This window comes from Calonectris borealis, chromosome 1 (genome assembly GCF_964195595.1).
Source record: "Calonectris borealis chromosome 1, bCalBor7.hap1.2, whole genome shotgun sequence".
Taxonomy (NCBI): domain Eukaryota; kingdom Metazoa; phylum Chordata; class Aves; order Procellariiformes; family Procellariidae; genus Calonectris; species Calonectris borealis.
Window position 1 is genome coordinate 192,389,395 of NC_134312.1, and position 15,387 is coordinate 192,404,781.

At 41.2% G+C, this 15,387-nt stretch overlaps 1 protein-coding gene across 5 annotated transcripts in view; it reads right to left on the reverse strand.

The window, feature by feature from the left end:
* The window catches only part of UFM1 (ubiquitin fold modifier 1), a 70,421-nt gene that overhangs the window by 39,241 nt on the left and 15,793 nt on the right, over nucleotides 1–15,387 (reverse strand). The window contains exons 6-7 of one of the 5 annotated variants that reach the window (XM_075139742.1): nucleotides 9,273–9,372; nucleotides 2,218–6,427 (exon numbers count right to left, since the gene is read on the reverse strand). The exons of 3 other annotated variants lie outside the window; for them this stretch is intronic. In XM_075139742.1, the coding sequence (XP_074995843.1) occupies nucleotides 9,308–9,372 (65 nt within the window). In that variant the 3' untranslated portion in view covers nucleotides 2,218–6,427; nucleotides 9,273–9,307. Of the gene's footprint in view, nucleotides 1–2,217; nucleotides 6,428–8,961; nucleotides 9,373–15,387 lie in introns of those variants that run through there. One more of the 5 variants, XM_075139741.1, reaches the window with a different exon arrangement.

Here is a 15,387-nt window from a genome sequence, read left to right on the forward strand (position 1 = left end):
GTCCAACCGTCAACCCAACACCACCATGCCCACTAAACCATGTCCCTAAGCGCCTCATCTACACGTCTTTTAAATACTCCCAGGGATGGTGACTCAACCACTTCCCTGGGCAGCCTGTTCCAAGGCCTGACCACTCTTTCAGTAAAGAAATTTTTCCTAATGTCCAGTCTAAACCTCCCTTGGCGCAACTTGAGGCCATTTCCTCTTGTCCTATCACTTGTTACTTGGGAGAAGAGACCAACACCCACCTCACTACAACCTCCTTTCAGGTAGTTGTAGAGCGTGATAAGGTCTCCCCTCAGCCTCCTCTTCTCCAGGCTAAACAAACATAGTTCCCTCAGCCGCTCCTCGTAAGGCTTGTGCTCCAGGCCCTTCACCAGCTTCGTTGCCCTTCTCTGGACATGCTCCAGCATCTCAATGTCTTTCTTGTAGTGAGGGGCCCAAAACTGAACACAGTATTCGAGGTGCGGCCTCACCAGTGCCGAGTACAGGGGCACGATCACCTCCCTACTCCTGCTGGCCACGCTATTTCTGATACAGGCCAGGATGCCATTGGCCACCTTGGCCACCTGGGCACACTGCCGGCTCATGTTCAGCTGGCTGTCAACCAGCACCCCCAGGTCCTTTTCCTCTGGGCAGCTTTCCAGTCACTCTTCCCCAAGCCTGTAGCGTTGCATGGGGTTGTTGTGGCCAAAGTGCAGGACCCGGCACTTGGCCTTGTTGAACCTCATACAGTTGGCCTCGGCCCATCGATCCAGCCTGTCCAGATCCCTCTGCAGAGCCTTCCTACCCTCGAGCAGATCAACACTCCCTCCCAACTTGGTGTCGTCTGCAAACTTACTGAGGGAGCACTCGATCCCCTCATCCAGATCTTTGATATTTAACTACAACGATCAAGAAACATCCTCCATTTTAGAAGCAGTGCATCAAAACAGACTGCAGAAAGTGGGAGACTCTACTCCTTCTTGTGTGACTATTATGCAAGCACTAACTCGTAATGATTTCCCAGCTCCGGGCCATAACACGAAGAACACCAAAACCAAAACACAAGAATTATTCTTGATTTTCCCCCTAATCATACAATTAGGTCACAACAGGAAATACATAGTCTTGTGCATGATCAGCTCTATGTTCTAGAAATTACAGCCCTCATACTGGGTACGAGAGTAGAGTAGCTAGTTTGGGACTGGTCTGTTGGTGTTCTGGATCAAAATATCAGTGTGTGTGAGACTGTCTGTACTCTTTCTTTCCCAGAAACGTTGCATTTCTCGTTGTTGAACTTCATGAGGTTCCTGTCAGCCCACTTCTCCAGCCTGTTGAGGACTCTATGGATGGCAGCACGACCCTCTGACGTATCAGCCACTCCTCCCAGTTTGATGTTGTCTGCAACCTTGCTGAGAGTACGGTCTGTCCCATCATCCAGATCATTAATGAAGATGTTAAACATGACTGGACCCAGTATTGACCCCTGGGGTACAGCACTAGTCACTGGCCTCCAACTAGACTTCATGCCACCGATCACCACCCTCTGGGCATGGCCGTTCAGCCAGTTTTCAATCCAGCCCACTGTCTGCTCATCCAGCCCGTACTTCATCAGCTTCTCTATTAGGATCTTACAGGAGACAGTGTAGAAAGCCTTGCTGAAATCAGGGTAGACAATATCCACTGCTCTCTCCCCATCTACCAAGCCAGTCTCTTCACTGTGGAAGGTTATCAGGACTTCACAGACCCTAAAACTAAATGGAAGTTTTCTTTGCCCACTGTTACTGTTTTGGCACATTTGAAAAGCATCAGAGCCACTGAAAAACTAAAAAGAACTAAAAACAACACAAATCAAATGCTGGATCATTTTGAAAGAAAGATTTGTAAATATTTTAAACACTAATTAAAAAATATGACCAGCATAACAAATCTAGTTGGATCTGGATTCATAATTAATTATGGTACTTTCTGAACTGACTAGATATCCACCAGGAAATTAATTGAACTAATATTTACAATGAAACAATACACTGTATAACATTTGGAATTACTGTAGTGCTATATTAGAAATAGTAAAGATGCATTGATTTAAATCCCTTACTGTTAATAGCTTAAATTACAAATCTGCAGCCTGACCTAAGAATTATGTTGTCAATAGGATTCTATAGCAGTGTAAACTAATTTAAGTATGAAATTTTTTTCAAAAACTGAAAAAAAAAGGTAATATTTGACAGAAGTGTCAGCCTGCGGAGTAGACGTGATCCTGTGCAGATTTTGTCAGGGAGCAGCGAGGGCCAGCGGCTGCCTAAGGGATGGGGAGCCGGGAGCTGGGGAGGGCTCCCCGGGGGCCGCAGGGCAGGGCCTGGCAGCCAGGGCCCGTCCCACCGCCCCAGCCAGGAGCAGGGCAGGCCCCAGCCCTGAGCATCGGGCACCTCCCTGGGGATGGGCCAAGGCCAGGCCGGGATGTGGGCCTGTGGGTGGGCCCAGCTCAGCGGGGCCCATGGCCGGGCAAGGCTGTGGGGAGCTGGAGACCTGCGGCATCGCCAGGGCAGGGACTGATGGCCCCGGGGGGCTGACACGGGGTCCTGGGCCATGGGCAGGGTGGAAGGAGCCCCAGGAGGACCGGGCAGGGACAGGCAGGGCTGGCAGTGCCTCAGGACCCTGACAGATTTTGTGATGCACGCAATCCTAAATCACAAATGAAATTCCGTTTTGTGAAGGGATTGCTCATGGGAGTAAGGCATAAAAATTTATGGGGTAGGAACTGGACTTTAAAAGCAACAATCCAGAAATATTAGCTCCCTAAAGATTCCCTAGTCTTTAACATGCAAGGTACATACTTCCACGCGCGCCACAGGGACAGGACAACCCCTTCTTTGATGATGGACAACAGGGGACGTGCAGCATACAGAAACTTGGGACAAAGCTATACTGGCAAACACTGAGCCTCAAGCAAACTTTTATGAAACTTTAAGGACAAGAAGAACATTTTAAGGTTTCATCCTGAGGAGTTTCTTTTCAAAAAATATTTTTTGTCTGGAAGCTTGAAGCATCCTATCATCTCCACTGCATACACACAGGACATTTTATCTGCATTAAGTTAGTCAAAATATAATGTTTGAGGTGAATGTAGTAAAGTCAAAGTAGGGAATGCCAGAAGTAAGACTGCTTATGCAATCTCTGTTTCTGCTCGCACATGCATTATGAGATAGCTTTTACAGGAAGGGAAACCATTTCCCTCACATATGTCTGTTTCATTTACTGCATGGGTGAGAGATCCAGATTACTGAAAGTCATCTTCAAATTGGGATGGGAATTCAGACATAAACATACTCGCTCTGTCCCAGTTACAAGAAAGCATTTTATTAACAAGCCAAACATTTACAGCAGTTGCAGATAATGGGCAGGACTGAGTACAGATGTCAACAGGTTCCTTCTGAATCTTCAGCAATTATGTTGGTTTGAGCATTTATTCAGAAACATGGGAAAGCATCATCTTGCGTTCTTACTGCCACATTCCCAACTGCGGTGGACAGAGACCTCCAGCATCAGCATCCCTGCTTCTCTGTTTTTACAGACAGTCATATTCCATTTTCCACTTCATAAATGATCTGACTCTATCTTTAAATTACAGAGGTACTTTCTTGTCACTTCTTTCAGAGGTGTAGTGGATGGTATCCATTGCAGTTACGTCTTTCCAGCTGAATATTATGTTCCCTTAAACGCTGACTGGGAAACTGTAACCTGGAAGGAGGGGAAGCTTGCACCTTCCCAGGACACCTACTGCTTGGGTAGAGGGAGACGGTCTGGGGTGGGAGAGGCAAGAGCTGGCAGACTGCAGTGAGGAGGAGGAAGATGCCAGGTCAGCCCCAGAAGGGAATAAAAAGCCTCCCTGAAACCAGAGGGATGGAGCAGAGATTTTTGCAACTTAGAATATCATTGAGCTGGCTGGAAACAAGAACCTGCCTCACTATGATAGAGCAGACAAGCAAGACAATTTTGTACAAAGCCTTTTTTATTTTTCGTTAGTTTACTTAGTGTCTTTGTATTTTCAATATTTCAAAAATAAACTATTCTAGTTTATAAAAATAAATTATTCTAGCCTTTTGAGTTTAAAAGCTTTTCAGTCTTACTTGGGAAGCTCCCAGTACAAGAAGGTCCAGGCAGATCTATCCGAGAGCTCCAGCTACATTGGTTCCTGTCTCACATGGTTGTCCCATACCTTCTCATTCCACTAAAGATTAGAAGCCGCCTTCTAAATTCTAACCTACATGTATTCATGGCAACTTTTTATCCATTTGTTCTTGTACCAATACTGACTTTTAGCTTAAATAGCTCATTTCCTCCTTAGTGTTTGTTGCTTTCATACATTTATGAAAAGAAATTATATCCACTCTTAGCCTTCATTTTGCAAGAATGAATAAGCCCAGCTTTTAACATTTCTGTTCATAAAACAAACTAGCCATTTCCCTTACCAAGTTGTCTTTACATTCTTCCCATTAAGATTAATCTTCTACAATTGCCAAAACCTGCAGTTGTAGGGAGTGTTCTCAGGTAAGGTCTCCGCAGTGCCCTGTATTAATTCTAGATTATCAGATGCTACATGCTAGATGACATTTGTTTTCTCATATGACGGTCCATGATCCAGGTGTTTTGTGATGGACTGCTAAATTCATGTCTTAATTTAGTCAAAAAAGGTGGGATTCACATTCCCAAAGTGGAGATACTTGTACATGAACTACTCATTCAGGCCCACTCTGTTGACAATGGAGAAGAATCATTCCTATTCCTCACTCCTATTCCTCATCCTAAACCTTTGCCATCCTGGATGATGTCCCATCACAAACAGAGGACTTGCTTTTTCCTTGCTTTCTTTATTTTTGTCTGGATTCCACTATACATCTGGGACAGACTGATCTGTTTAGAGCAGTTCCTCAGAAGGGAAGGATAGCAGGGAGGTCTCATGGCCTGCATGAATGCATCACGTAACGTAACGTACGTGACAGAAGTTTGCCATCGCTTATCTTATGGATTATCACACAGCAGACATACAAGATGAGGCCTTGGTCAAACAATGATGCCACCCTGTTGCCCATGGATGCTGGCAGAGAGCTCCGTCCACAGTTTTAAGAAAACTCTTTTCCATGTTTAATGTTTCTGCCAGCAAGAGTCCGTAGCGAGCCCTGTGCTTTCAACAACTTCAGGAATTAATTTCTGTAAGCAGGAATTTATTCTGGATTTCTAGATAGAAATAAAATTTCCCAGGCAGCTGTAACTAATAACAACATACAGTATCAGAAAGTTTTGCTAGTCCTTACATACACATAGCATGTAATTCTTGCTATGTCTGTCTTGCTTAGAACTGTTATTTTACATAATGCCAAAATGTAAAATTTATGTTTTTAAGAGACAAATGAAAGAGTAGAGGTATACTGAGTTTGTAGCCATTTAAGGCATTTTCCTTCACAGAAAGCAACAGCATGAAGCATTCGTTTAAACTCTCACCTGCCCTCTGCTACATGAAGAACTGTACTCAGAAAGCAGGCTTAATAAATCAATAAAGTTTGATTAATTAAATTCTTCTGTCTTGCTTTTTCTTAGGAACATAGTGAATGAACTTTTATCCCCTTCTGGAGTCACAGATCTGTATAAATAAATCCTAATACTTCCAGAGGAATAAAGTAAGTTCTTCCTCAACTACTTTCCATCTTACAATAACATGCCATACCTTCCATACACATGAGTGCAGACACACCAGTTTTCGTCATTTGAAGCATTTCGTTCTGTGGGGTGATTTTATTGGGTTTTTTTTTCCCCTATCATGAGATTTAAAGAAAAAGGTCTTTCCACTTCATCAATTTCATGCTTTTTCTGATGGAAAAAAAAAAAAATCAGAACAAAAACTGCTCCCAAATCTTACCTTAAAAATGTAGGAAGTGCTCACTGAGGAATTAGAAACGGAATATTACTGTAGTCTTGTTGATTGATGTACATATTGCACTAGAAAGGCAATTTATATCGGCTTCATACATACACTGTTCTGTTTGGTTTCCAACCTGTATATAAATTACATCTATGCTTCCATTATTGCAGGCTCTCCTACTTGATATTATTACCTACTTTCTACAATTATATCTCCTGATATAACAAGTTCCTAGGGCTCCCACTACTGGCAATAGACATTTTGCCAAATAGACATTTGCAATAGACATTTTGCCAAAATAAGCTAGTTCTCGTTTCTAGAACAAAAGTGTCTGGCTGTAGCTCAGTTGAGTCCTTGAAGGGAAACATGCCAAGAAAGAACAGAGCAAATCTTCCAGTGTTATCACATCTTTGGAGTCAGAGAGCCCTTATATCACATTTACCCATTTTCTGGGGAAGTACATATTTTCTTAGGGGTGGGGGGAAGTTTTACAGTCCTTCCTCTGTGACGTGCAGCAGGGATCTGCATTGGGAATATCAGAGGTGAAAGGAACAGAGTTGGAAAAGAATCGGCTCTAATGACTCCTTCTCTCTCTTTCCTTATCCCACCTTACGCATGTTAGTTTATGCATGAGACAAGGGTGGGTATTCCAAGTGCGGCAGATGGAAAGCAACCATAACTAAAGAGAAGACTTGTTTATTAATTCACTTTCCTGTAAGCTGGATCAAAATGTTAAGCTAGCATTTCTTAGTGGCAGAACATTTAATTGCTAGGGAGTTTCCTGCAACAAATCAGTCACTCTCAGTTTGAGCTGGTCAGCCACAAAGCTAAAAGTTAACACTGTCTCAGGTTGCTCTCCACAATCCACTATTCAACAAACTACACAGCTTTGCAAAGTGTTTTGTTTAACAATAACGTAAGTGTGTTGCAAAGTGGCAAGATCCCACATTGTAAGAATCCAGCAATTTGTGCACCCCTGCAAGGCGCACACTGGATGAAATGCATGGGCTGTACCCTCCAACAATACAAATCCTATATTAGCTTCCACAGTTTTGAAGGGAAGGCAGATTTGCACTGTATTTGAAGTGGGATGGTGCCAATCTACTAGATTTTGCTCCTCTTATTCAAGATCAGTGGAACTTTACTCAGCAGTTAGTAGATGGAGATGCTAATTAGCAGGAGGAAAGGTAGTATATGGGGCTGGGGGCACAGAAGCAAGAATGTCAGGAGTTCATGCACACATGTTCAGAGATACCAGTATCCTATTTCAAGACATGCAGACACCTGGAAGATGAGCCCCCTTGTATTTTCACCACCTCCTTTTTCCTAGATCAGCTCACTTTACCCAGCCCATGTCCCATCTACAATCAGTCAAAAACATTCATCTGAGCCTCTCTCCATCCTTGGAAGAAGGCAGTTCTGTGCATCTCCCAAGAAAAGCACCTCAGCACTTGAGAAGAGCTTTTTTTATAGCCTCCATTAACAAAAAATCCTATGTTACTTAACTGAGTAAAGACTATTTTTTACCTGAACTAATTCTCCAACTAACATAATTTTTATAGTCTCTTACTGTAGTTAGGCTTATTTTGAAATGCCTGAAACATTTTCTCATGCTGTGTTTATTGTGTTTTCATCACTCTGCATGAGAGCTGGCCATACTGATTATCAGCTGCTGTAGTTAGCAAGGAAATAATGGTGTATGGTGGATTTATAGGATAATGGGATTAAAGTATGAACTATTCCAGAACAACAACAAAAAAAAAACAACCACAAAAAACCAAACAAACAAAAAAAAAGAAGATAACCAGACCAAAAAGTTAAAAACAAGGAATCAAAAGAAAACTATATAGGAAAAATAAGGCACAAAAGCAGTTTATGGTTTGCTGAAAGTCACTCAAAGTAGCTTTGGCTTGCCAGTTTATGGCTTGCTCAAAGTAGCTCACAAGCAGAATTCTCTAATTCTTGAATCACCCGAGCATTAGTGCTCTGGCCAAGAGAGACTACTATTCCTTTGTCTCCCTGTCAGCTATCTGCAGCACTCTTGGTCTATACCATATAAATGCCTGATCCAAAGCTCACCCAGCTCAACGGAAGAGTCTGTCCTTGGACTTTTATAAGCAGTAAACAGCTGTAGCTGAATATGTATCTATTTTTCAGAAAAATAAAGTACACTTCATTATGGATGTGAAAATAACCTGTGTTTAGAAGAATACACATTTCCCAAACCTCTGGTGTAAGATGAGCAGTGGGTAATCAATGACCTGAAACAATAGGATTCTCAAGAAAGCAAGCAGTAAACCATCCTGCAAGGGGATGGAAAGCTCACTTTGGGTTAAGCTGTTTGCCAGATGCACAAAGGGAAGCTTTCCTACCTCACTTTCCTAACTCACACACTGCCTTTCACTTCTGAATCTTTTGAGTAACACAAACTTGGTTCTACTGAAGTAATGTAAATAATATAAAAAACCAGCAAGCATTAAAGGAACAGGACAAAGCTAATTTCATGATGGGGTTGTCCAGATGGATATACTATGTTTCCAGAATACTGGAGCCTGTTTTCTGCATGCCAGATTTTTTTCTTTTTCTTTTTTGATGTGGAGGAGACTTTTCCAGCTATATACATTAACATTCCAGCACCTCCTCACACACCAAATTAGCCCTGGGCCTAGGAAGAGAAAAAAAATACAGTCAAGGCATCAGCTAGACTGGGGATCAAGAAAGCAAAACAGGCAGGAGGGTTGTTCAGCAATTCAGAACAAGCCAGCAACACAGACCACTTTAATTGTGCTACATGAAATAACAGAAATGAAGACTGTGGAAAGGTCTCAGGAAAAGAAGAAGGGAAAAATGGAATTCAAAGAGCTGGGATGGAACAAGGCTTGAGCTAATGATAGACAATCTGAATCAGATTAAAACGAAGGAAGAAGGAAATTATAAAAAGGTAGATGGGAAGAGAATTCTGGATAAAAAAAGAAGAATGAAGTGTGAAAATGGCAGACTTACCTAAAGTGAAAAAAGCACCTCAGCGAAGAAAGATTAACATCTTTAAATGTATGATGCAAGAAATTAATTGAATGGACAGAGCTATTTATAAGATTGCAAACTAATTTATTGCCTGAATACCTCTGACAGGAGTTTAATTAAAGCAGAATCTACAGGGTTTTTTTCAGCTTAGTTTCAAACAGCTTTTTAAGCTGCCTAACTTTATGACCATTAATACTGTGGGTAGCTAGGAAGCTAATAAAACCAATCTGCAGAGAACAGGAAGCATCATCTCCCACATCTGCGCTGTTCATTAGATGCGTTAAGGGCGTTTTCTGTGAAGGCTGTTTTCTGTAAAAGCCTCCCTGACTGGAATCCATCTTACCTGGCTTAGTAGTCCACTTAGCCTAAATTTATTGATTAGGCTTCTCCTATACTCTGTTGAAATAGGAGCCTGCGGACAGTCATTGGTCCCATCAGTTGTTCTGATGGGAAAAGAGGAAGAAGAAGCAGGCTTAATTTTCACAAACTAAAATGGAGTTTGGGAAAAACTTTCTAAATATAAGTGTAGTAAAACACTGGACTAGAAAACCTCCAGAGACTGCAGCATCTTGTTTACCAGTACTTTAAAAGAAGAACATGCTTGCAAAACACTTTCTAGTACAGTTAAAACTTATTTTTGCCTTATTCTTTAACTATTGCAGGACCAATAGTTAAACCAGATCAATTGTATTCAGCCTTTTTCAGTTTTAGATCCCTAACAGTTTTCCAGAACAGTTGTAGATCCCTTTAGAAATTCCACATGTCGATTGCATGTAATTCATGCAAGCCTGTTGACAACAAAAATAGTTGAAGAATTATTGTATTAAAAAAGTTACAATTCTTTGTACTTACAGTCTTCTGCATTAAATCAAACAGAATGGTGCTGACACTGTTTTTGGCAATCAAAATGAAGCAGAGTCAGTGCATTTCAGTTGCAGATCTTCCCTATCCACTTCTAACAATATTTCATTTTTCAATACTAAAAGTTCACATGAACTTAGATGGATGATCATACATACTGTTGATACCGTAACTACTTATTTGTCACCACAGAGTTGTTGTTCTTTCTTTTTATGGACAGAATTGATGTTTCAATCCACCATCATTGGATAGTGGAAGTAATTATTTGTCTTCATTTAGTTTTACACTGGAACATGAATTGCAGTACAATGCATAAGATTTAGTATGCAATGATATACCTTGCTCATATCAGGGAGGCATTACTAAAACTAATACTTGAGCACTAATAAGCAGGAATTTATTTTGCATTTAGCATCATCAAATGTCAAATCTTCAGACAAAAGCTGTCAAGGGTTTCATTAAAATAATTTCCACTAACTAGACAAAGCCTGAGTTAAAACACCTTTACAAACATCTTGATTTTGTAATTAACACTGGAAACTGTTACAGCCTTTCCTTGCCATTCTAATTTGAGGTCATCAAGTAATGCAAGCATATCACAGCAGCAATTTAATAAAGCTTTGTTTTCCAGGGGATCTCACTGTCCAAACTGAAAATAAAATTTGCATTTAAGGCACAATATGAAAAAATGAATGCATACTTTACTTTGACAGCTGCCACTTTCAGTATAAAGTGGTAAAGCTACAGGTTTTCTTCTCATTTTATTTCACAGAGCTAAAAATAACTGATAACTTCAACTATTTTTAGAGTAGGGCCCAAGACACTTTATGTAGAATCACAGAATAGAATCATTTAGGTTGGAAAAGACCTTTAAGATCATCGAGTCCAACTGTAAAACGTATTTGCTATGTTTCCTTAGCTGTGAGGGCTTCCCAGTGTAAACTGCATTACTTTAATAATTTAGAGAAAAGATAGTCTACACTACTTTGATGACAAAAGACATGTTGTCCCCTATGGAAGCATCACTGATATCAGACAGATGACCATTCTGAATGGTCAGAACTGAAAGAAGTAAAGAGTGTTTTTTTAGAGATGCCTGGAGACCAATCGCCTCTTCAGTTCATATTTGGAGGTGTTTGGAATCAGGGCAATGGAATAACCACAGAGCAGTGGTCACCCATGAAAGTTTAGAGAGAAGGTTGTAGCGAGGTGGGTCTTGGTCTCTTCTCCCAAGTAACAAGCGATAGGATGAGAGGGAATGGCCTCAAGTTGCGCCAGGGGAGGTTTAGATTGGGTATTAGGAAAATTTTCTTTACTGAAAGAGTGGTCAGGCCTTGGAACAGGCTGCCCAGGGAAGTGGTTGAGTCACCATCCCTGGAAGTATTTAAAAGACGTGTAGATGTGGCACTCAGGGACACAGGTTAGTGGGCATGGTGGTGTTGGGTTGGCGGTTGGACTCAATGATCTTAGAGGTCTTTTCCAACCTTAATGATTCTGTTCTAACTGCAACAAAGAAATGAGATGTCAAGTCTCATCAGTCCCCACAACACTCAAGTGCTCTCATTTTTAAGATCCTCTAGAGATTTTTTTTTAACCCCCCATAAACTTTTTCTGTGCCTGCAGATTTTTCTGGTATTATAAGTTCTTCTGGCATTTCAGTAGGACAGAAGAAATTTAAGTCACCAGCTAATTCACAAAAGCACATGGTTAAAATCGCTTTCCTCTGTCATTTGCAGATGTTTAAGTAAGGTGCATAAATCTTCAGCAATCTCTGACCGTAAAGGTTGAAAATCAATGGAAGATCTCCATCCTAAGTTTCTATGGCCACAAGATTACAAATAAAAATGAAATGGGTAAGCTTCAGACCAGCTTTTAAACAACAGATTCCTGGACCTGAGGCCACGTGGTACTGACTGTCCTGCAATCCCCCTCTGGAACTGGTCTGTCTTGGAGAGTTGGAGTTGTCCAAAACAGAGCCATGAAATAAGAATAATCAGTACCTGAGCTCACTCTGGCCCCTTTTACTTTATACTATGGACGTATTCACTGGGAGCATTATTTAGTCAAAAAGTGGGAAATAAATGAATCTGACATAAATAATTGGGCCATTTTGATTTCATTGTCACCCATAATGGATAACATTGACTACTGTACAGTTGGCAAGACGTGCTGTGCCGTTGTTCATGTACGAATAATCTGCTCTGCATGGGTGGTGCTTATTGACATTGAGTGCCTGTACGATCTTTCACTATTCATGCTGGGGGTAAAGACGCCTAGCTGCTGGTATTGTTAGCCAGTATTATTTGTATCCTACTCAAGAGCCCATAGCAATAGAACAGAACCCTGCCACAAGCTAATGGGTCTCTACTGCTAAATCACTACTGCTAACTGGAAACGTCAATGTAAAAATGAATTGAAAGATGTTAATTTTTCAAGCAACATGGATCCTCTGACAGCATTTTATTACAGCAATGCTATTTACATTCCCTCCCCCGCCCACGTGAGGAAAATGTGGTTTAGAAAGCTACTGCAATAAACATTAGCTGATTAGCTACATCCAACATTGTCTTTTTGTTTTCAATTTAAACATAAAAAATGTAATTTACAAAATGGCTGATATTAACATCATAATGAACACACATGCCTTTATATTTCATCTATCAAACTCCAAACTTCTCACGCAACTGTCACAGCATCACAGCTTCTACACAACAGTAGAGGATACTAAGATTTTGACTGTTCCCTCTGGTCAAACTTTTACTGCCACTCCAGCAGGAGGTCAAAGACTGTAATCCTTTATAGGTATTCTGAGAAAGTACAGGTGTGCAGAGAGCAAAAAGCGGTCAAGTAGGAAGAGCTGTGGCTCTGCCATGTCTCCACTATCTGGGCAGATACCTAAGGTAAAGAAAGATGTAGTTCCTTCTCTATCAAGAAAAAGTTGGGCAGAGGGATTAAGGAAAGAAATGGCCAGGGACTAGCTTAGGTTGGAAAGGACCTCTGGGATTTATCTGGTTCAAGCCCCATTCAGACCTGGGCCAGCCTCAGTTACATCAGTTCTCAGGGCCTTGTCCAATCATCTTTTGAGTATCACCGAAGATGGAGACTCCACAGCCTCTCTTAGCAACCAGTTCCAGTGTCCAAGCACTCTATGAATACTTCTTTCCTTATAATTAATCAGAAATTTCCATGCTGCAGTCTACGTCCGCTGCTTTCACTGTCCACTTCTAACTCAATTTTGTCTTCATCTTCTATACAACCACCCCTTAGATGTTTGAAAGATTCTCCCTTACCTTTCTCTGCTTCAGGCTGAATAAAGCCAGCTCCATCACTCCCTCCTCCTAGGTTACGTGCTTCAGTTCCCTCACTATCCTGATAGTCTTCTACTGGACTTGCTCCAGTTTGCCAATGCCCTTCTTTTGTACTGTAAGCCCTCCAAAACTCAGCTAACTGTGAAGACCTCACTCTGATGCTGCCGGTTTGGAGTCAGGGCATTCACCCTACCTCTTAGGAGTCTGGCTGCCTGGGCTCATCTATGATATTAAGATGAAGATCCAATTTTCTCCTTATCCTGAAGATCAACCTCTCTCTCATTTCTCAGGAGAATACTGAAAACAGTAGGCTACATGCTATCCTGACTTGAGGGCAGTCTGCACGGGTTACATAGGCAACTGTAAAGAAAGGTGTGTACCACCAGAGAGAAAATGAGCAAGCACAGATACATATCAGCATTTGGAGCTCTCTCTCTGGATTTGCCTTAGGCGGCCAGTGTTCTTCTCCCGCTAGTCATGACCTCTTCCTTGTTTTAACTGCTGCCTGTTGGATGTACAATACAGACACCGTTCCCAGAACAAGGGCTGGAATCCCTCTCTGTCTGGTTCTAGGCACTGGGTTGGCAACCCAGACATCATTCTGGATTCCCTCCTTATCATGCAAGAAGCCACATACAGCACAGAAAAAATTACTTTCATAAGGAATTCCCAAGTTTAGCAAAAAAACCCCACGAGTCAAATTTGAAGTATGAATCTGGTCCCATATGCAAAACCGTCTAATTGTTAGGACCAGTCCCTTCCCCTGCAACAGCAGTCCCCTTCCTTTCAGCAGCATTCTTCCTGTGATATGGTTCTCTGTCATGCGTATTAGAGCAGCAGGCCACATTTTCTAGATTTTATTTTAATGCTTTCTAAAGAATTACTAATTAAAGTGTTGGTAACTTACTAGCAGGCAACATCCAAAGGTGTCTCAATAGCCTCCACAGAGGGGAACCTCACTTTTCTGGAAGTCACTAACCTGAACAGGTCAGTACAATGCTGACGGCTTCTACTGAAATTGTAGCAGCTGTAAGAATATGTGCTTAACATAACTATGCGACAGTAATAGTAACCTAAACAGTCAGGTAAAAGCAATGGATTTGGGGCAAGAAATTACCACACTTACGTGACAAAGCTTTGAAACAGCTCTTTTGCCTAGTTCTACACAATAAAAATGTCAAGAAATAGAAAACTAAATTAGCAGCAGACACATCTGAGTGGCTACAAGAACCATTTAAGCCACTCTTGAACAGCAGCCTGCTGATGGTTATTTGCTTAGTTTGCACAGTTAGTACTGTAAGATTGCAGAATTCTCGCTATTCATTCCCCAAGACAGACAGAGAACAACCTCACTGCTTTTTTGGCTTGTAATAATTGGCTAATAGTCGATGATATTTTGAAACAGCCTTTAAAAATTATTCTGTGCCAGGACATAAAATCAAGTCTACATTATCAGAAGATATGACAACCGCTTAATGACTACACCTTTGATCTCGTTTTGGCAAGTGAGCAGGAAATGGTACTGCACTTCTATTTACCATACTGCAAAGGTTTCTTTTGCAGACAAACAGAGGCAAATTATTGGGAAAAATACCAACAACTCTGTATGCAATTAATTTGAATTCAAAATAACTAACATTTGCTTCTTTCTTGAATCCTGTAATCAGACCTGGAGTCCTATAATAAAAAAAATACCCGGGAAACAAACCTGTATCTTTCAGAGCAGCATCCAAGAAGAACTGATATATTTGCTGAAACCAGTAGGTAATTCTAATAGCTATTTCAGGAAAATAAGTTGGTCAGCATGGTGCCTGTGAAAATCGTAAGAGCCTGATCATACCACTTTTACCTGGGTGAGAAATCCCTCCACACAAACAGTAGTTCCAAAGTAACTTGTGTAAGAGTGAGATGCATGATGGAGCCCTTAAGATCAGACTTGACTTTAGCTTTGCCTTGAACAAAAGGCAGGACAACAACTTTGTTGCCCGAAGAGAATCACAAAGACTCCATCTATGTATGGAATTATTATTCTTTGTAGTTTTGTAGTTTCTCCGTATTTAAAGAAGGCTGCCATTATTACTGGCATTCATCAGCCACAACTTACCACTCCATAATCCACTGCAGCTCACTTATTCTGGTCAACTAGTAAAGGTAACAAGGTCCTGCTTCCTCAGGGAAGGAATTAGAGAACTGCACAGGTCAGTTACTTACACAGGCATATATATTTAAAGTCTGCATAAACCCAGCTTGATCCAGAAGAAGCATTTCTATTTCTATACTCTACAGAAG